At 38.8% G+C, this 21,876-nt stretch overlaps 2 protein-coding genes across 3 annotated transcripts in view; one reads left to right on the forward strand and one right to left on the reverse strand.

Moving 5' to 3' along the window:
• Positions 1-1,459: 1,459 nt before the first annotated feature.
• Positions 1,460-12,474, forward strand: LOC133613243 (Golgi reassembly-stacking protein 2-like; the record flags this gene model as incomplete). Its single annotated transcript, XM_061970632.2, has 7 exons — positions 1,460-1,612; positions 4,387-4,467; positions 4,649-4,852; positions 7,545-7,631; positions 12,017-12,147; positions 12,213-12,276; positions 12,364-12,474. Coding segments are annotated over exons 1-7 (741 nt in total), but the record flags the coding sequence as incomplete, so codon positions are not given.
• Positions 12,475-15,870: 3,396 nt separating this feature from the next.
• tlk1a (tousled-like kinase 1a) overlaps positions 15,871-21,876 on the reverse strand; it is a 46,887-nt gene continuing 40,881 nt past the window's right edge. For both annotated transcript variants that reach the window (XM_061971623.2, XM_061971625.2), the window contains 4 exons: positions 21,549-21,684; positions 21,361-21,472; positions 21,180-21,287; positions 15,871-16,774 (listed from right to left, as the gene is read on the reverse strand). In XM_061971623.2, the coding sequence (XP_061827607.2) occupies positions 16,604-16,774; positions 21,180-21,287; positions 21,361-21,472; positions 21,549-21,684 (527 nt within the window). In that variant the 3' untranslated portion in view covers positions 15,871-16,603. The remainder of the gene's footprint in view (positions 16,775-21,179; positions 21,288-21,360; positions 21,473-21,548; positions 21,685-21,876) is intronic.

Here is a 21,876-nt window from a genome sequence, read left to right on the forward strand (position 1 = left end):
CGGGTTGGTGGAGCGTTTTAATAGAACCTTGGCCACACAACTTGCCATCCTCACCGATAAGCGGCAGAGAGACTGGGATTTACACCTCCCACTCATTCTTTGGGCCTACAGGACAGCGGTGCAGGAGTCCACACGCTGCACCCCTGCATCATTGATGTTTGGTCACAAACTGCGCACGCCTGTTGATTTGGTTTTTGGCCCAGCCCCAGAACCAGAAGTGAGAGGAGCACCGGGCCTGGACTACTACTACAACCTTGTGGAGCGGCTGCGGGAGGCTCACGATTTTGCCCGCACCAGCCTGACGGAGGCTGGGGTCCAACAGAAGCGGGCATATGACCTCCGCAGTCGAGGCCAGGACTTTGAACCAGGCGCGCATGTCTGGGTCTATAACCCGGTGAGAAAGAAAGGACTCTCCCCGAAGCTCACCAGCCACTGGGTGGGACCCTGCAAGGTCCTCCAGAAGTTGTCCGACGTGGTCTATCGGATACGACTGGCACCTCGGAACCAGCTGGTGGTGCTGCACCGAGACCGCTTGGCCCCATACCAGCCATTGGACCAGAGCCGGGGGAACTTGGAGTCATGCACCCTGCCGCAGGGGGAGATACCCCCAGGAAGCAACGAGGATGCTGAGGTAACCCCCACTTCCGACCTACCTGCAGACAGTGGTAGCAGCCAGCCGACATCAGAGGGGCGTCGACGACGCCGGTTGCCTCAGCACTTGCGGGACTTTGTGATGAACGCATGGGCTGTTGGGGACAACGAACCCAGCTAGGTGGGGGCTGTGTAGCGTCCCGGAAGAGTTGGTGTTGCAAGGGATTGTGGGTATTGGTTCTGTTGTGTTTATGTTGTGTTGCGGTGCGGATGTTCTCCAGAAATGTGTTTGTCGTTCTTGTTTGGTGTGGATTCACAGTGTGGTGCATGTTTGTGAATGTTGATGTTGTTTTATAGGGCTACCCTCAGTGTGATAGGTGTGGCTGTTGACTAAGTATGCTTTGCGTTCACTTGTGTGTGTGTGTTTTTGAAATTGACGTGATCATTAAAAGTACAAATGATCGCACATTGCGTCAGCAGTTCTTGACTTCTTCAAGGAAAGACGTTTGTCAAACCCATCCAACGCTACATTATGTTAGATCCACTATGGACTGGACTCTCACTATTATGTTAGAATGTTAGATCCACTATGGACTGGACTCTCACACTATTATGTTCAGATAGTTTAGCATATATTGGTTGACCTACATTGTATCGGTTTTAATATATTTAATGTACAAAACGTTGGCTTCATATAAAAATCAGAAGATTATCTTGTTTTGTTTTTTAAATGTTATTTTAGCCAAATACAATGAAAAGTATTATGTCACTCCTACCTGTGAAAGGCATCCAAGTCGAGTATGATTCAGTTGTGACTAAGTGCACTTAACTCCGTGCACTTAACTCCTCAGGCCAGCGGTGTGGCGGAAGTGCTTGACAGACAAACAGGAAGCGAAGTCATAGTTTGGTCATGATCTCACCGACTTTCTCCAACTTTTAAATCCAGTCCTCGGCAGCCATGGGCGGCTCTGCCAGCATTCAGGTGCCGGGAGGAGGAACTGGAGGTTACCATGTCCTCAAAGTAAGTTCTTCATTCAACGGCGACAGCTGTCACTAGGAAGAAACGCTCGATATTAATTTGTGGCGAAATGACTTCTTCAAGCAGGAGAATAGAAAAAAAAAGATATTGTCCTTTTGGCTTCTGTTTCTTCTTCATAATATTTTTTTTAATCCTTTTTTGTGTTGACGAGAGCTCGGCATCGTGTTGCGTTCAAGTACACCTGGATCAGTGCGGCGTGCTTTTGTAAACACTTGACTACATGGAATGACGGGGCATGTTTTATTTAAAAGGTTTCTCTTCAACGAAGTGAACACGTTTTACAACAATTTGTCACATATTTAAGACATTTTTTCCACGCGAGTAAACTAATACATCAGGTTTGTCGTTACTGTCAGTGAAGTGCCGTGATTTTTACTGATCAGTGAAGAGGCTTCAAGAATAACCGGTGTGGCGACTTGCTAGAAAGTATTTAATAATAATAATGATTTATTGACTCCTCTTTTTCATAGTTTTCCATTTGAATGCAACACTCCATTTTATTGCACCTCTCTTGATTGATTGATTGATTGATTGAATTATTTATTTCAAACCTGCACAGTACAACAACACACATTTTTTTTTTTTTTTTTTTTTTTTTTTTACATTTTGGCAGTGACATTAATGCAAGGCTTGAAAAGGGGTTGGATGAAGCAAATGCTTATAATATCCCAACCCCTCTCACTCACTCCACATTTAACATAAACAATATAATACAAGAGCAATACTATACAAACAAAAACAAGAAGAGCTCCTGTACACTAACAATACAATACGTACCACTGTTACTATGAGACAAGACAAGATGAGACAAAACACACACACACACACACACACACACACACACACACACACACACACACACACACACACACACACACACAGGCCCAAACACTCTCTGACCATACACCTCTCTCTCATCGCTCTGTGCTGAGGGCATCACTCTCTTTCCTCCTCGTACTTCTTCAGTACTTATTTTTTAAACAGTCTTTTAAATTGAATCATGCTAGAACAGGTTTTTAACTCGTCCCCTAAGTTGTTCCACAAACTGACTCCACGCACTGAAATGCACATTGATTTTAAAGTTGTTCTAAATTTAGGAAATTTTTTTACACATCTCTAAATGTATTCATAATAAAACTGGTTTTTGATATATTTGAACCTTAAAAACACATTTAAGTCCAGAAAATGGCATAATTTATCAAAATAAAGTGTTTAAGGTTTTACTTTTTTGATTATTATTTTATATATTTTTTAATACATTTACCAAAGTCACACTTGGGAGAAAAACTACATGGAACAATTCTCATTAGATATGCATGAAATATTTATTGGTACCCAAAAACAGCATTTAAATAATTTTACCATATCCATCCATCTTCTTCCGCTTATCCGAGGTTGGGTCGCGGGGGCAGCAGCCTAAGCAGGGAAGCCCAGACTTTCCTCTCGCCAGCCACTTCGTCCAGCTCTTCCCGGGGGATCCCGAGGCGTTCCCAGGCCAGCCAGGAGACATAGTCTTCCCAACGTGTCCTGGGTCTTCCCCGTGGCCTACTACTGGTCGGACGTGCCCTAAACACCTCCCTTAACTTTAACTTTTTTGGGAGGCGTTCGGGTGGCATCCTGACCAGATTCCCGAACCACGTCATCTGGCTCCTCTCCATGTGGAGGAGCAGCGGCTTTACTTTTAGTTCCCCCTGGATGGCAGAGCTTCTCACCGTATCTCTAAGGGAGAGCCCCGCCACCCGGCGGAGGAAACTCATTTGGGCCGCTTGTACCCGTGATCTTGTCCTTTCGGTCATAACCCAAAGCTCATGACCATAGGTGAGGATGGGAACGTAGATCGACCGGTAAATTGAGAGCTTTGCCTTCCAGCTCAGCTCCTTCTTCACCACAACCTTTAGAACTTTGTTGTAAAAATCTCCTTCCACGTCTGTCCCTGACACCCACATTTCAGGCTGTGGAAACACTCTGTGGAAACGCTCCCCACCCACACTGCTTGGTGCCTCGTCTGAGCTGCTGTGACTTACATTACCATAGTAACTAATTAGATGACCATAGTAACTAATTAGATGACCATAATAACTCATTATATGACCATAGTAACTCATTAGATGACCATAGTAACTAATTAGAGGACCATAGTAACTCATTAGAAGACCATAGTAACTCATTAGATGATCATAGTAACTAATTAGATGACCATAGTAACTCATTAGATGACCATAGTAACTCATTAGATGATCATAGTAACTAGTATATCATGCAGATTCCAAGCATTTAAATACTTAGTATAGTTGAAGACTTACGGTCATTAGAAAACATCACTGCACATCATAATGGCAGCTACAGTTTCTAGCTACTTAAAGATCAAAAAAATAATTTGGGACAAACAATAACAACTTCCAAATCAATCCAAAAGTAACCAGCGGACCAAATGCTGTATGGAATATTTAACAAAAGGCTCATCGTCTACAGCAAAGGCAATTAGATCCATCTGAGCTATAAAAACGCTGATAAAAAAAGAATAACCAAAATGAACAACAATAAAAACAAATAGAATGGAATTAATAAAAAAAACTTGGCGAAACCCAAATAAAATACTATGGGAGTAACAATAACATCAACAATATAAAACGTGCCAGAGAAAAGAGATGTGTTGAGAAGAGGTTTAAAAACAGACAAACTGTGTAATATTTAAGGCAAATAGTTCCACAAGTAGGTCATTGTGTCAAGGTCATTCTTCTGTGCATATTTTGCAGGTCCAGAAGAATTCTCCAGGTTATCATGCAGGACTGGAGCCCTTCTTTGATTTCATCCTCTCAGTAGGTGACACCAGGCTAGTAAGTGGACTTGTTTACAACTCGCATCCAAAGTGGTTGTGCTTATATACAGTTAACAGTAGATCCATCCACTTTCTACTGCTTGTCCCTTTCGGGATATCCTTTGCATATTCCAATAACGGGGATCTACTGTACTACACTCTTCTTTGACATAAATGTGATTGAGAAGTTGTTGTGACAGAACAAAGACGGCGACACTCTGACAGACTTGCTGGAGAGGAACGCAGAGAGACCCATCCAGATGTTGCTGTACAGCATCAGGACCTCGGCTGTCAGGGAGACGGCGCTGGTCCCCAGCAAGGTGTGGGGGGGCAGCGGTCTGCTCGGCATCACCATCCGCTTTTCCAGCTTCCAAGGAGCCAGAGAAAATGTTTGGCATGTCTTGGTGAGCAAAAGAGTTCAGGCATGTTTATACTGTGTGGCAAATACAAATCTACCGTGCAAAAAGTATTAAGTAAGCACCTTGCTGACTCAAAAACATAAGAACAAACACTGAGTATTATTTTTATTAACTGCCTTAATGGAGTTACTAGAGGATCCTAGATGGATTGCCCTGATGTCATCTCTATGGTGCTCATGAGGGGACATCTTGCTTTTAAGCCATGACACTCCTATGACACTACAATGATAAACATTTAACACTACAATCAAAAACATTTAACACTACAATGATAAACATATACCACTACAATGATAAACATTTAACACTACAATCATAAACATTTAACACTACAATGATAAACATTTAACACTACAATCATAAACATTTAACACTACAATGATAAACATATACCACTACAATGATAAACATTTAACACTACAATCATAAACATATAAACATATAACAATACAATGATAAACTTATAAACATATAACACTACAATGATAAACATATAACGCTACTATGTTAAACATTTAACGCTACTATGTTAAACATTTAACGCTACTATGATAAACATATAACACTACAATGATAAACATATAAACATAACAATACAATGATAAACATATAACACTACAATGATAAACATATAACACTACAATCATAAACATTTAACACTACAATCATAAACATAATACAATGATAAACATAACAATACAATGATAAACTTATAAACATATAACACTACAATGATAAACATATAACGCTACTATGTTAAACATTTAACGCTACTATGATAAACATATAACACTACAATGATAAACATATAAACATAACAATACAATGATAAACATATAACACTACAATGATAAACATATAACACTACAATTATAAACATATAACACTACAATGATAAACATATAACACTACAATGATAAGCATATAAACATATAACACTACAATGATAAACATATAACACTACAATGATAAGCATATAAACATATAACACTACAATGATAAACATATAACACTACAATGATAAACATATAACACTACAATGATAAACATAACACTACAATGATAAACATATAAACATAACACTACAATTCTAAACATATAAACCAATGACAATACAATGATAAACATATAACACTACAATGATAAACATACAAACATATAACACTACAATGATAAACATATAACACTACCATTCTAAACATATAAACATATAACAATACAATGATAAACATATAACACTACAATGATAAACATATACTGTAACACTACAATGATAAACATATAACACTACAATGATAAACATATAACACTACAATGATAAACATATAAAAATACAATGATAAACATATAACACTACAATGATAAACATATAACAATACAATGATAAACATATACTGTAAACATATAACACTACAATGATAAACATATAACACTACAATGATAAACATATAATACTACAATGATAAACAGGGACAAGCGGTAGAAAATGGATGGCATATAACACTACAATGATAAACATATAAACATATAACACTACAATGATAAACATATAAGCATATAACACTACAATGATAAACAGGGACAAGCGGTAAAAAATGGATGGATGGATGGCATATAACACTACAATGATAAACATATAACACTACAATGATAAACATATAACACTACAATGATAAACATATAACACTACAATAATAAACATATAACAATACAATGATAAACATATAAACATAGAACACTACAATGATAAACATAACAATACAATGATAAACATATAACACTACAATGATAAACATATAACACTACAATGATAAACATATAACACTACAATAATAAACATATAACACTACAATGATAAACATATACGTAACAATACAATGATAAACATATAACACTACAATGATAAACATATAACACTACAATAATAAACATATAACACTACAATGATAAACATATACGTAACACTACAATGATAAACATATAACACTACAATAATAAACTTATTCTGCTTAACAGCCACTAGGGGGCTTTTTTAATTTGACTATGACAGGGTTGTCAAAGTCATTTTAGATGGGGGGGCCACATGGAGAAAAATCTACTCCCAAGTGGGCCGGACTGGTAAAATCACGGCATGATAACTTAACAATAAAGACAACTTCAGATTGTTTTCTTTGTCTAGAAATAGAAGAAGCACATTCTGAAAATGCACAAATCATAATGTTATTTTTTTTACACTTACATGTTGCGGTTAATAGTATTCTATCTTTAATTGTCGTTATTTTATACTTTCTGAATAAATGATGTGATAATGTTCATCAGTCAACTCATTAGTGTTTATTTTCAATCTATCAAGATGAAAAAATAATGTAAAAATCTAATTACAGTATGTTATTTATGTAGTTTGATAATTTTCCTGGACTGATGTACTAACATAATGTGGTTTATGTTGTACATATGTAGCATCATCTACAAAGATACAACGAATTGCTATTGCGACATCTAGTGGACACATTTAGAACAGCCGTTTCTTTCATTCAAAAACTTCAGCTCATTTTTTTACTTGGCAAAGTCATCCCGCGGGCCGCATCAAACCTGACGTACGTGTGACAGCCCTGGACTGTGATGTCCTGTGATTTGATAACTTTTTAAATTGACTGATTGTTTTGTGTGTGTCCAGGAGGTGGAGCCAAACTCTCCTGCAGCAATAGCTGGCCTACAGGCCTATGATGACTACATTATAGGCGCTGACTCTTTCCTGGAACAGGTAGCCATTTGGACTGTAAATATGAATGTTTACTGGTTCCACAACCATACTATCGAATATCATTTATTTAGCATTATTATATAACCAATCAAACTTTATTTATAAAGCACTTTTCATGCACAGGCAAGTTGCAACATGAAGTGTTTTATACCAGTAAACAAAAAGAAGAGAGGAAAACACACACACAGAATGTTATTGAGAGTAACAAGACATTGCACGCGGCGCTAAGGATTGTGGGAAAACGTCACCTTTGAGGCCTTCACACTGGAGAATAACTCAAATTCACGCCATCTAAAAATAATATAAAACATATTTTAACATACATGTAAAAATTAGATATAAATAATACATGAATAAAACATCAACTATTGAGAATAATAGAAGTAATAATAGCAATAAATAAAATGATAAATAACAGAATAAAAACTAAGAGTTTAACATGATAAGTAAAAAGACTAACAAGCTGTGCCTTTTAACCATTTTTTTTCCTGAGGCTCTCTGGCAAGCTGTTAATAATAATAATAAATTATGACATTTTTAGTTATTAGTCTGTTTCCTGCATTGAATTCTACATTAAACAATGATTTTATTACTGTATGTATAAAGTACAATTAAATCTATTTATTTTAAATCTATTGTTATGCATTTATTTATTATTTTTCATTATTTAAATATATGTATTTTTTGTTTTCTTATTTATTTGAACTAAGGATGAACGATATTGCCTAAAATCAATATTGGGATATATCTTGCGCTAATGAAATACAGAATATCACCATATATTATCTTGCATATAAATAATAACAGAATCATTTTTAGAAAGGGTTACAAAGACTCATTTTCCAGGTGTATTATTTTCTCATAACTACTATTAATCTATTTGCTCATTTATTTTTAATAGCTGTTTACTTTTTGTTGTAACATCATTGACTGACTACATTTATCAAAACAATACATGTGATGGCAGTCTGACAATATCAATTCAATATTTGAATTATTTTCTTAGTTTCCTTTATTACAAAAGCCAAAAGCAGTGAAGTTGTCACGTTGTGTAAATGGTAAATAAAAAGAGAATACAATGATTTGCAAATCCTTTTCAACTTATATTCAATTGAATAGACTGCAAAGACAAGATATTTCATGTCCACACTGATAAACTTAATTTTTTTTTCAAATAATCATTAACTTTTGATTGAATGGCAGCAACACATTGCAAAAAATGCATTTTTGCCACTGTGTTACATGGCCTTTCCTTTTAACAACACTCAGTAAAGGTTTGGGAACTGAGGAGTGAGGAGACACATTTTTGAAGTGGAATTATTTCCCATTCTTGCTTGATGCACAGCTTAAGTTGTTCAACAGTCTCCCTTCTGATATTTTAGCCATCACATTTTCAATGTCTGGACTACAGGCAGGCCAGTCTAGTACCCGCACTCTTTTACTATGAAGCCACGTTGATGTAACACGTGACTTGGCATCGTCTTGCTGAAATAAGCAGGGGCGTCCATGATAACGTCGCTTGGATGGCGACATTTGTTGCTCCAAAAGCTGTATGTACCTTTCAGCATTAATGGCGCCTTCACAGATGTGGAAGTTACCCATGCCTTGGCCACTAATACACCCCTATTCCATCACAGATGCTGCCTTTTACACTTTGTGCCTAGAACAGTCCGGATGGTTCTTTTCCTCTTTGGTCCGGAGGACACGACGTCCACAGTTTCCAAAAACAATTTGGAATGTGGACTCGTCAGACCACAGAACACCTTTCCACTTTGCATCAGTCCATTTTAGATGAGCTCAGGCCCAGCGAAGCCGGCGGCGTTTCTGGGTGTTGTTGATAAATGGCTTTGGCTTTGGATGGTGGAGTTTAAACTTGCACTTACAGATGTAGCGACCAACTGTAGTTACTGACAGTGGTTTTCTGAAGTGTTCCTGAGCCCATGTGGTGATATCCTTTACACAATGATGTCGCTTTTTGATGCAGTACCGCCTGAGGGATCGAAGCTCACGGCCTTGCAGCTTACGTGCAGTGATTTCTCCAGATTCTCTGAACCTTTTGATGATATTACGTAGCGTAGATGGTGAAATCCCTAAGTTCCTTGCAACAGCTGGTTGAGAAATGTTGTTCTTCAGGCATTTGTTGACAAAGTGGTGACCCTCGCCCCGTCCTTGTTTGTGAATGAGTGAGCATTTCATGGAAGCTGCTTTTATACCCAATCATGGCACCCACCTGTTCCCAATTAGCCTGTTCACCTGTGGCATGTTCCAAATAAGTCTTTGATGAGCATTCCTCAACTTTGTCACTCTTTTTTGCCACTTGTGCCAGCTTTTTTGAAACACGTTGCAGGCATCAAATTCCAAATGAGCTAAATTTTGCAAAAAATAACAAAGTTTTCCAGTTCGAACGTTAAATATCTTGTCTTTGCAGTCTATTCAATTGAATATAAGTTGAAAAGGATTTGCATATCATTGTATTCTCTTTTTATTTACCATTTACACAACGTGACAACTTCACTGCTTTTGGGGTTTGTAAACAAATGATACTATTCATAGTTGCAGCGGAAGGATTTAAAGTGTATCGGCCCAAATTTGAGCACATCTATTTTTCTACTTTGTCACTGAACAAGCCATCTATTATGACATTCTTTGTTTGTGTCTCTTCCTATTACTACAAACCCCATTTCCATATGAGTTGGGAAATTGTGTTAGATGTAAATATAAACGGAATACAATGATTTGCAAATCATTTTCAACCCATATTCAGTTGAATATGCTACAAAGACAACATATTTGATGTTCAAACTGATAAACTTTTTTTTTTTTTTTTTTTAAATAATAATTAACTTAGAATTTCATGGCTGCAACACGTGCCAAAGTAGTTGGGAAAGGGCATGTTCACCACTGTGTTACATGGCCTTTCCTTTTAACAACACTCAGTAAATGTTTGGGAACTGAGGAGACACATTTTTTAAGCTTCTCAGGTGGAATTCTTTCCCATTCTTGCTTGATGTACAGCTTAAGTTGTTCAACAGTCCGGGGGTCTCCGTTGTGGTATTTTAGGCTTCATAATGCGCCACACATTTTCAATGGGAGACAGGTCTGGACTACAGGCAGGCCAGTCTAGTACCCGCTCTCTTTTACTATGAAGCCACGTTGATGTAACACTTGGCTTGGCATTGTCTTGCTGAAATAAGCAGGGGCGTCCATGGTAACGTTGCTTGGATGGCAACATATGTTGCTCCAAAATCTGTATGTACCTTTCAGCATTAATGGTGCCTTCACAGATGTGTAAGTTACCCATGTCTTGGGCACTAATACACCCCCATACCATCACAGATGCTGGCTTTTACACTTTGTGCCTATAACAATCCGGATGGTTATTTTCCTCTTTGGTCCGGAGGACACGACGTCCACAGTTTCCAAAAACAATTTGAAATGTGGACTCGTCAGACCACAGAACACTTTTCCACTTTGGATCAGTCCATCTTAGATGAGCTCAGGCCCAGCGAAGCCGACGGCGTTTCTGGGTGTTGTTGATAAACGGTTTTCGCCTTGCATAGGAGAGTTTTAACTTGCACTTACAGATGTAGCGACCAACTGCAGTTACTGACAGTGGGTTTCTGAAGTGTTCCTGAGCCCATGTGGTGATATCCCTTACACACTGATGTCGCTTGCTGATGCAGTACAGCCTGAGGAATCGAAGGTCACGGGCTTAGCTGCTTACGTGCAGTGATTTCTCCAGATTCTCTGAACCTTTTGATATTACGGAGCGTAGATGGTGAAATCTCTAAATTCCTTGCAATAGCTGGTTGAGAAAGGTTTTTCTTAAACTGTTCAACAATTTGCTCACGCGTTTGCTGAAAAAGTGGTGACTCTCGCCCCATCCTTGTTTGTGAATGACTGAGCATTTCATGGAATCTACTTTTATACCCAATCATGGCACCCACCTGTTCCCAATTTGCCTGTTCACCTGTGGGATGTTCCAAATAAGTGTTTGATGAGCATTCCTCAACATTATCAGTATTTATTGCCACCTTTCCCAACTTCTTTGTCACGTGTTGCTGGCATCAAATTCTAAAGTTTTTGATTATTTGCAAAAAAAAAAAATGTTTATGAGTTTGAACATCAAATATGTTGTCTTTGTAGCATATTCAACTGAATATGGGTTGAAAATGATTTGCAAATCATTGTATTCCGTTTATATTTACATCTAACACAATTTCCCAACTCATATGGAAACAGGGTTTGTAAATGATGAACAAATGACCAGTATTAAGAACGCTTTTTCCTACTCTTTTCCAATGTCATGTTTGAATCCGAATCAGAAGTGGTTTATTCATCTCCGAGGGGAAGTTGAAGCCTAAAAGTGTCTTGTCTTCAAACAGAGCGAGGACCTCTTCATCCTCATTGATGCCTCTGAAGGGAGGCAGCTGGAGCTCCAGGTCTACAACACAAACTCAGGCGACTGCCGCGAGGTGCTTATCACCCCAAATGGCAATTGGGGGGGAGCGGGCAGGTATGCCGGTCGCCATGGAAACCTCACCAGATGTCACTGATGAGCTCAGATTGTTGTCTCTCCAGTTTAGGGTGTAGGGTGGGCTACGGCTACCTGCACAGGGTGCCTGACTCCTCATCCTCCAGGCAGGTATGTGACATGTGTTCTAAAGACCATGTGACTTGTGTTCTAAAGACCCCAAGTATGTTTCACTGAGAGAATCCTCTCATCTCCCAGGTGGGTCTCACCGCCGTCCTTCCAACTCTGCCACTCAGCGCTGGATTAGAGCAGTCTGGCCCTGCCTGCACGTCTTCGGATCTGATCAGCATCAAGACAGGTGCGCCTGTCCTAGATGCAGCCGTCCATGTTGACCTCCTGACCTCCTCGCAGGGCGTCGGACCACCTTTAGTCCATCCTGCTGCCACACAAGGTCGGTATGTTGGAACTGCTGTTTTTAGCTTTAACACCCGCCTCCTAGACCAGGGTGACTTTAGATCCCCTTTTCTAGGAATAGTTTGTTACTATAACAATCTACAAGGTTAATACAGGTCGCTTCTCTTTCTTCCCCTCCATTTATCTGCTTTCTTTTGTATTTCATGTTATTACACACACAGTAGAGGCCAAACGTTTGGACACACCTTTTCATTCAATCTTTATTTTCATGACTATTTACATTGTAGATTGTCACATAAAAACTATGTATGAACACATGTGGAGTTATGTACTTAACAAAAAAACATGTTTTGTAATCGAGTTTCTTCAAAATAGCCACCCTTTACTCTGATTACTGCTTTGCACACTCTTGGCATTCTCTCCATGAGCTTCAAACGAAATGGTTTTCACTTCACAGGTGTGCTTGAAGCTCGTGGAGAGAATGCCAAGAGTGTGCAAAGCAGTAATCAGAGCCAAGGGGTGGCTATTTTGAAGAAACGCGAATATAAAACATGTTATTTCACCTTTTTTGTTAAATTCATAACTCCACGTGTTCATTCATAGTTTTGATGTGACTATCTACAATGTAAATAGTCATGAAAATAGAGATTGAATGAGGTGTGTCCAAACTTTTGGCCTGTACTGTATATTATTGATTTTCGACAACAAAAAATAAAAACCTATTTGTGTGTGTATTTTCAAATCAAATAAAAAAACGTTTTGTTTTTCAGTTTCCATTCATATAAAAAAACAATTAAATGAAACATACATTGACAGTTAGTCTATGAATGTTAACCACCTTTAAAACATAATTAGGTTTTTACATGTTTTAAAAAGCTGGTCTCATGTCATAATTAATATTAGCATAAAACAAACATACTTGGATGAGGGCCCAGAATTTGGTACTACGCCCCTGTAAGTGGCCAGAATGACTTTAAATAATAACCTGTTGTTGTTCACATAAATCGGCCTTATTCTTCTTCTCACTTGTAAAAGTAAGAGAATAAGTCAAATTAAAGCTGCAAGCAGCGATGGACAGGACCGACTTTGACGGCACATAAAATTAAAACTCTTTGGTCAACTTTTAATCAGAAGGGTTCAATCTCTCTCCTGTGCTAGTTTGAAGCCGACACGACAAACGCGCTCAGAGGAGATAATGTTTGAAAAAAAGTGACCGGGTTTTCACAAAACTTTTGTTTTGAAGGGGGAATTGCAAACTTCCTGTTGATTTTTGCTGGGGGTTGTCAATATATAAAATGTAGGTCTAAGTGAGACCTACAGAGAGGTTTTTGTTTCATGTCTCTAAGACATTCCTAATGGAAGTTACAGTCAGTTTTGTCTGGGTTTTCTTCCTAGGAGCAGTTGTGTCTGGGTTTTCTTCCTAGGAGGCGCTAGAGCGCAATTTTGAGTTTTGGGGTTGGGTTTTTTTTTATTAGATCACAATTTTTGCCAGTCCTGATGTGTGTGTCCAGTTTGGTGAATTTTGAAGCATGTTAAGGGGGTCAAATTACAGCACAAAGAGGCAAAAGTGACTGTTTTTACAAAACTTTAGTTTTGAAGGGGGAATTGCCAACTTCCTGTTGATTTTTGCTGAAGGATGTCAATGTATAAGTCAGACCTACATAGAGGTTTTTGTTTCATGTCTCTACGACATTTCTACCGGAAGTTACAAGCAGTTTTGTCTGTGTTTTTTCCTAGAGGGCGCTAGAGCGCAATTTTGAGTTTTGGGTTTTGGTTTTTTTATTAGATGGCAATTTTCGCCAGTCCTGATGTGTGTCAAATATGGTGAGTTTTGAAGCATGTTAAGGGTGTCAAATTACAGCTCAAAGAGGCAGCGGTATAATAAAGAATAATAAAACCTTACAATTACAATAGGGTCCTCTGTCCCAAAGGGACATTGCGGTCCCTAATAATGAAATGTTTGTTGCACTCAACATATTGTTGAATGAATATCACTCTGACAATAAGACTTGACCATTCTTGTAAACATTGTAAATGTCGGTCTTGCACCTCAGGTCTTCTCCCAGCCTCTGCATCCACTCTGCCTTCACGCCACCATTTCCTTCCTACATCTCTCACAATAGACGAAACCGTTCCCTCGTCTGCTGTCCAAGCCAAGGATTTGGGGTCAAACGGTGTGGTGGATGACCAGCGGTGACCCAGAGAGTATCGTGTGTGTGTGGCCTGCTAGTTTCATCATGCAGAGAACTTTATGGAAGGGTTGAGGTCAGGTTACTATTAGTATGTGGGACTACTTGCTGGAAAGTAAAACATTTTTTGTAATGTTTTTGATTTCGTTGAAACAATTGTAAAGTGAGATATTAAAGCTGTTGCGTCACCTCCTTTTTATACTAATGTAGTACCACTCAAAGCCACAGGGTGTCAGTATAGTCCCACAGTACATCATCCGGAGGGGATGTGTATCATTATGTCCATCGTCAGCCAGGCTTTAAAATAAATTACACCTACAAATCTTCCCTATGACTGCACCCGGGGATCTTGTGAGATGACGCTGGCAGCTACGAGAGTAGGATTAAGCAAATAACGGCCGGCAGGAAGGCGAGACACGTTTTATTTCAACAAACGCCCTGCTGTCAAACACCTAAAGAAAAATCGCACAGTTCCTTTCTTCAAAATAAAAGCGCTGCTCCATCCTGCCTGCGCTGACAAAATAAGAGTCTCAGAAAGCTTGCAAGCTACGGAGTTTGCCGTCAATGTATTTCTAGTAAAGTGTATAAAAAGGAGTATGGAAACTGGACAAATAAGATGCCAGAAACCAACCACTTGTATGGGGTATTGGACAGAAAGGAGGCCTTTTTTTTTGTCCTCCACAATGTGAATTCGAAAATGTGGAACTTATCAGCTCTCCTGTGAATCTTCTCTGATTCCAATCGATGCAAGTCATCAGACTCGGGAATTACACCAATTTATATTTTTGTCTTCATGAAAGAAAGGAATCTGTGTTAAACATGCTTGTATTATCATTAAACACTTTAAACTTGTTAACAAAAAACATCTGTTTCATAAGTAAATGTTTTTTTATGTATATATATATATATATATATATATATATATATATTAAGATGTATATATGAAGATATAAAATGCAGAGAATAATTTCGCCACACCTAGTGTGTGACAATCATTGGTACTTTAATTAACGAGAGAGATCTATCTCATATATATATATATATATAATATATATATATATATATATATATATATATGAAAATGAGATAGCTCACCTCGACATGGTCATTTGAAAGAAGTGTGGGCACCCCTGATGGAAATGAACAAGGCGGCACTAATTAGTTCACTTGGTGGGAGGAGGGGACAATTCCTGTCATTTATTATTCACTCTTAATCGACACTATACAATTTGTACCCGAAGTGAAATATACTGCCCTTGAAAAAATAAGAGCGAGAAAAAGCAGCAAAACGAATCCACTGAAAAAAGCGCGTGGATGCTTTGTACAGGTTACTGCTGCGTTTCAAAATTCCAAAGACCGACCTGCACAGACTCTACTTTCCAACGGTATTAATATTCCTGCATAGGATTTGATGCCATCACTCTACATTTGGTTACTTTGTGCATGAGACAGAAGCACTGTGCACTTCCCCTGCAGCTTACATGACACTAGATGCCCCTAGTATGCTACACATTACATTCAAAAGGTAACAAATAACTTGAAAAAGCCTAACATGAACGGGAAGGAAAAACCGAATCAACAGCAAGATCTTTATATTCTACTTGATGACTGTCCTCCATACAGTAAATTATTTTCTAGCAGCTCAGTCGTGATATTGGAACTCTGGCTCTTCAAAGCTCTGCAACCTTTGAACAATGTCCAGTCACATTTTCTTCAAAGTACGGAGTCAGTTTCAGTGCTTTTATCGGCTCCTCAAAGTGTCCTTTTTTTTTTTAAGAAAAAAAAATCCCTTCTCTGTCCATCGACTGCTTGTGTCATAAGAGGCCAGGCAGGTGAGATGTTGTCCACCCGCTCGCCATGTGTGGAGGGCCACTTGGTGTCACAGTATCAGGCTGTCAGTATGAGATGATGCTGGAGGACGCCGGTCCTGAGGCACCTGCATTCATCTGAAGATTCCCCGAGGAGCTTGACCTCCGTATGTGAGGGAGCAGGTAGGGGTCACTTCCCATCTGGTGAACGTCACTCCGGTCCTCCTTCCTGTATGCCAGGCAGCGCCTTATAAAGGCCTGGAAAGGAAGGGGAAGGACGAGAGTTTCTATTTTCAAACTTCTGAAATAGTAAATGTTTTTGGATGTGATTCCAAGTAAAGGTGTCTCGATCCGATATTGACATCGGTCCAATATCAGCAAAAAAACAAAACAGCATCGGATGATTTCAACTCCGAAGCAAAGCAGTCCTGCGGTCTAAAATACAACATTTGTCAATAGAAACAAGTATTAAATAATTATAGTTGCATATGACTTACCTATACAAAGTATCCAGTTACAAACAACTTCTGGCATAATGCCTCTAATTTATTGAATTATCGTGACCACTAGGTGTTGCCAAAAAAAACTACCGTATTTTTCGGACTATAAGTCGAGGTTTTTTTCATAGTTTGGCCGGTGCGACGTATACTCCGGATCGACTTATGTGTGAAATTATTAACACATTACCGTAAAATATCAAATAATATTATTTATCTCATTCGCGTGAGTGACGAAGAAAATGTCTGCAATCGTCACACACACGTCAGCAATCGTCACTCACACGCCAACCAATAAGAATTCTGTGGGGGCGGGTCATGGCAGAAGTGCATTGTGGGTTTTGGAATGCTAACTGCTATATGCTACTGCCGGAGCTATTAAAATAGATCACAGCAACATTGGCGGTAACTTATAAAAACTGAGAAGGACTGAACTAAAATGGCACCGAAAAGGAAATCATATACTGCAGATTACAAGCTGGACGTAGTGAAATATGCAGCAGAAAACGGCGAACGAGCAGCAGAAAGAATGGACGCTAGCGGGGCATACCAGGAGCGACACCGTGGAGGAAGATTTCATGGGATTTAGCGATCGGGAGTGACAGATTGTTTGGTAAACGTATAGCATGTTCTATATGTTATAGTTATTTGAATGACTCTTACCATAATATGTTACGTTAACATACCAGGCACGTTCTCAGTTGGTTATTTATGCCTCATATAACGTACACTTATTCAGCCTGTTGTTCACTATTCTTTATTTATTTTAAATTGCCTTTCAAATGTCTATTCTTGGTGTTGGGTTTTATCAAATAAATTTCCCCCAAAAATGCGACTTATACTCACTCCAGTGCAACGTATATATGTTTTTTTCCTTCTTTATTGTGCATTTTCGGCCGGTGCGACGTATACTCCGGAGCGACTTATAGTCCAAAAAATACGGTAGTTAACACTCCACTTCAAAAGCAGAAATCTACCCTAAGGTTAAAGTTTTCATTCTATTCTTCTTTGAGTAATTTCAAACCTTCTAGCATTCTACACTACAAAATAACAAAAATAAGTACTTCATACCTACCTACCATTGTCCTCTGACTAGTGTCACCTGATTAAGCCTTTTCTAAATTTACACTACAAAATAAAAGTATTTACCGTGTTGTCCGGACCATAGGGCGCACCGGATTATAAGGCACACAGCGGGTATAGTCAGGTCTATTTTCATACAAAAGGCGCACCGGATTATAAGGCGCATTAAAGGAGTCATATTATTATGATTTTCTAAACGTAAAAGACTTCCTTGTGGTCTACATAACATGTAATGGTGGTTCTTTGCTCAAAATGTTGCATAGATGATGTTTTACACATCATCTTCAAGGAACTTTCTGACAGTCTCTTCAGGATGCGCCGTTTTGTGGGCGGTCTTATTTACGTGCCTCCACTTGGACAGCGTCTTCTCCCAGTCATCTTTGTTGCAGCGGTGTAGCGTGCAAGGACGGGTGTGTCAAAAGATGGAGCTAACTGTTTTAATGACATTCACACTTTACTTCAATCAATAACGGAGCAGCATCTCCTCATCCGTGGCTCACTAGTGCAACAACAACGTCCGAAATGTGTCCCGACCAGAACTCTCTAATAACTAAAGTTCCTTGGGTGAATAATGTAAACTCACTACACCGGTATGTTTTAGTGCTTTCATGGTGAGTTTACTGACAGATATAAGTAAGAACTTTACATTACTTTATATAAGAAATGGCAACAGTGGAGGATGAATGTCACATAAGAAGATAGAGAAAAATAATTAACTTATCCACTACAATGGCGGACGCGCACACATTTTCAGTACTTATGCAGATCCCAAATACAGATCAGCAGGTGCCAGTAGGTAAGAAAAGTTGGTTTTGCATAATATTGCGAAACAAAATGGCAGATGTTTGCTAATAGGTGCCATTTTGCAGTCCTTATACACACACCATAATAATACTCCTATGTTTATGGGCCGACAATCCATCAAGCGGTGTGGCTTCATAGCTTACCAAAATTGTACTAAAAACATTTTGACAGATTTTTGAGCGCTGTGTGTAATGTTCTATATTCTCAATGGAACATTTAAAATTTTGGTGTTGTTTACTGCCTTCATCTTGCAGTCTACACGTATCTCTTATGTATGACTGCTATCTACTGGTCACACTTAATACACCATTAGGGATGTCCCGATCCAGGTTTTTGCACTTCCGATCCGATACCGATATTGTTTTTGCACTTCCGATCCGATACCGATACTGACCGAAACCGATACTGACCTATCCGAGCATGTATTAAAGTTTAAAGTTATTTAGCCTACTTAGTTGTCAGAATCATGTTGAAAAGGGTTTTAGTACTCTTGATAACAACTAGCCAGCTGAATTAGGGGAGTTCGAATAATACACAATGGTTGGTCACAAGAAACTGACCTGTTTATTCAAGGATAAACACAAAATAGACAAAATTATACATGACAAACAGAAATGGCATCATTGAAACTAGGGCTGGGCGATATGGACTTTTTTTAATATTGCGATATTTTAAGGCCATATTGCGATACACGATATATATCTCGATATTTTGCCTTAGCCTTGAATGAACACTTGATGCATATAATCACAGCAGTATGATGATTCTATGTGTTTTGATTGATTGATTGAGACTTTTATTAGTAGGTTGCACAGTGAAGTACATATTCCGTACAATTGACCACTAAATGGTAACACCCCAATAAGTTTTTCAACTTGTTTAAGTCGGGGTCCACTTAAATTGATTAATGATACAGATATATACTATCAGATATATACTATCATCATAATACAGTCATCACACAAGATAATCACATTGAATTATTTACATTATTTATAATACGGGGTGTGGAGGGGGGCGCCTGATGTAAGTGTCAAAAAGACAGCCAAAAGAGTTTGATATGAGAATAAATCTAAAGTTAAAATAGAAATTGCACCCATTTGCAGGAAATGTAGTCTTGATTTTCAAAATGTTCTTTCAAGGCTTGCATGTCTACATTAAAACATTCTTCTTCATACTGCATTAATATATGCTACTTTTAAACGTTCATGCAGAGAAGGAAATCACAACTAAAAAAATCACTATTTTTTTCATACGGTGTTGATCTGGAAATTTTTGCCTCGGCATTTTGATGGTGTGGACGTGTGGCACCGAATGAAGATAAGCGTCTCGACAGACGTTACAATATTTGAACAATGATGACGAAAACGGTTTTCTCTGTCGTGTCCGTGTGTCGAAAATTGTTTTGCGCTTATTTTTTTATTTGATTTTGTGCGTGGCATAGATTTGCCGTGCGCAGAGGACGTTTGAGCAGGCGCGCACCTTAGCGGCTGCGCTAGCATCACAGCTAACGTTAGCCATGCTGCTACCTCTCTGCTGGGAGAGGACGTATATGTATGTGACGTGTGTAAGAAGTTGCGCTTGCTGTCTGTGAGAAGGAGACAGAAGAAAGAGTGGGAAGAGCCTGTAGTGCAATGCCAGCAGCTAAAAGCAACTGCGTGAGAATCCATAGACCTGTGGATGTGTTGAAGGTGTGCTGGAAAATGCGGAACGGAAATAGGGAGCAGCAGAAAAGTGGAATGTATTATTTAAATCTGTGCGTTGGAAAACACGGACCGGAGTTTTTTTTTTAAACCGGATCTGGATCGGCATTTTCCCATGCCTTGCCGATACGCATTTTTTGGCAAATATCGGCGGCCGATCCGATCCAAATATCGGATCGGGACATCCCTATACACCATGTACCAAATAAAATAGCTTCGAGGTCAGTAAGCACAACCAGAATTATGCCTTACATTAGGTGCACCGGGTTATAAGGCGCACTGTCGATTTTTGAGAAAATGAAAGCATTTTTAAGTGCGACTTATAGTCCGAAAAATACGGTAACACTCCACTTAAAAAGCAGAAATCTGCCATAAGGTGAGAGTTTTCATTCCTACCTTTGTCCTTTGAGTAATTTCACTTGATCAAACCTTCTCTAGCATTATACAATACAAAATAACAAAAATAAGTACTACCATTGTCCTCTGATTAATGTCACCTGATTAAGCCTTTTCTAAATTACACCACAAAATAAAAGTATTTACTATGAGGAAGTGACACCACTAATTCCAACCAACCTTAGCTTCATTGCTGGAAACTGGCTTCACAGGGAACTGGAGGTCGGTAGCTTTGAGGATGGTGTTCTCCTGCAGGATGTCCTGCTGGGACTGATTGTGGCCAAATGGCTAAAGAGGAGGAACAATTCCAAACCATCAAATACTTATTGCACATATTCAGAGAGAGGATGTTGCTCCTCACCTTCCTTCCATACAGACATTGGAAAAAGATGACGCCGACAGACCACACATCCACCTTGTTGGAGATCTTTGGAGGCTCTTTCCCAACCACAAAACATTCAGGAGGCAAGTACCTTGAAACAGAAATGTGTTTTTATTGTTATTGTTGAAATACGCTGGCTTGTGTCTATGTGGGTCAACTCTTCTCACCAGTATGTTCCTGCACCCTGTGACGTCAGGTCCATCCCATCCACACCATAGTTGTCATCGTCCATGATTTTGGACAAACCAAAGTCAGTGATTTTGATTTCACCACAGGCTGTACCATCCACCAACAATATGTTACCTGAAGGAAAATGCCAGAAGTCAGTGGCAAGCATATCATTAGTAAAGATACATTTGGAACTGATTAACTCTAAAGGTAGTGTACACCAGCAGCATTCTATAAATCCAATTTATTGCCCAGATTCCATTGGAACACAATAATCAAAACTAACTAGATGAGGCAATTCCTGAAGGAATTGCGTGTGAATGCTCC

The sequence above is a fragment of the Nerophis lumbriciformis genome, linkage group LG13, assembly GCF_033978685.3.
Source record: "Nerophis lumbriciformis linkage group LG13, RoL_Nlum_v2.1, whole genome shotgun sequence".
Lineage (NCBI taxonomy): Eukaryota > Metazoa > Chordata > Actinopteri > Syngnathiformes > Syngnathidae > Nerophis > Nerophis lumbriciformis.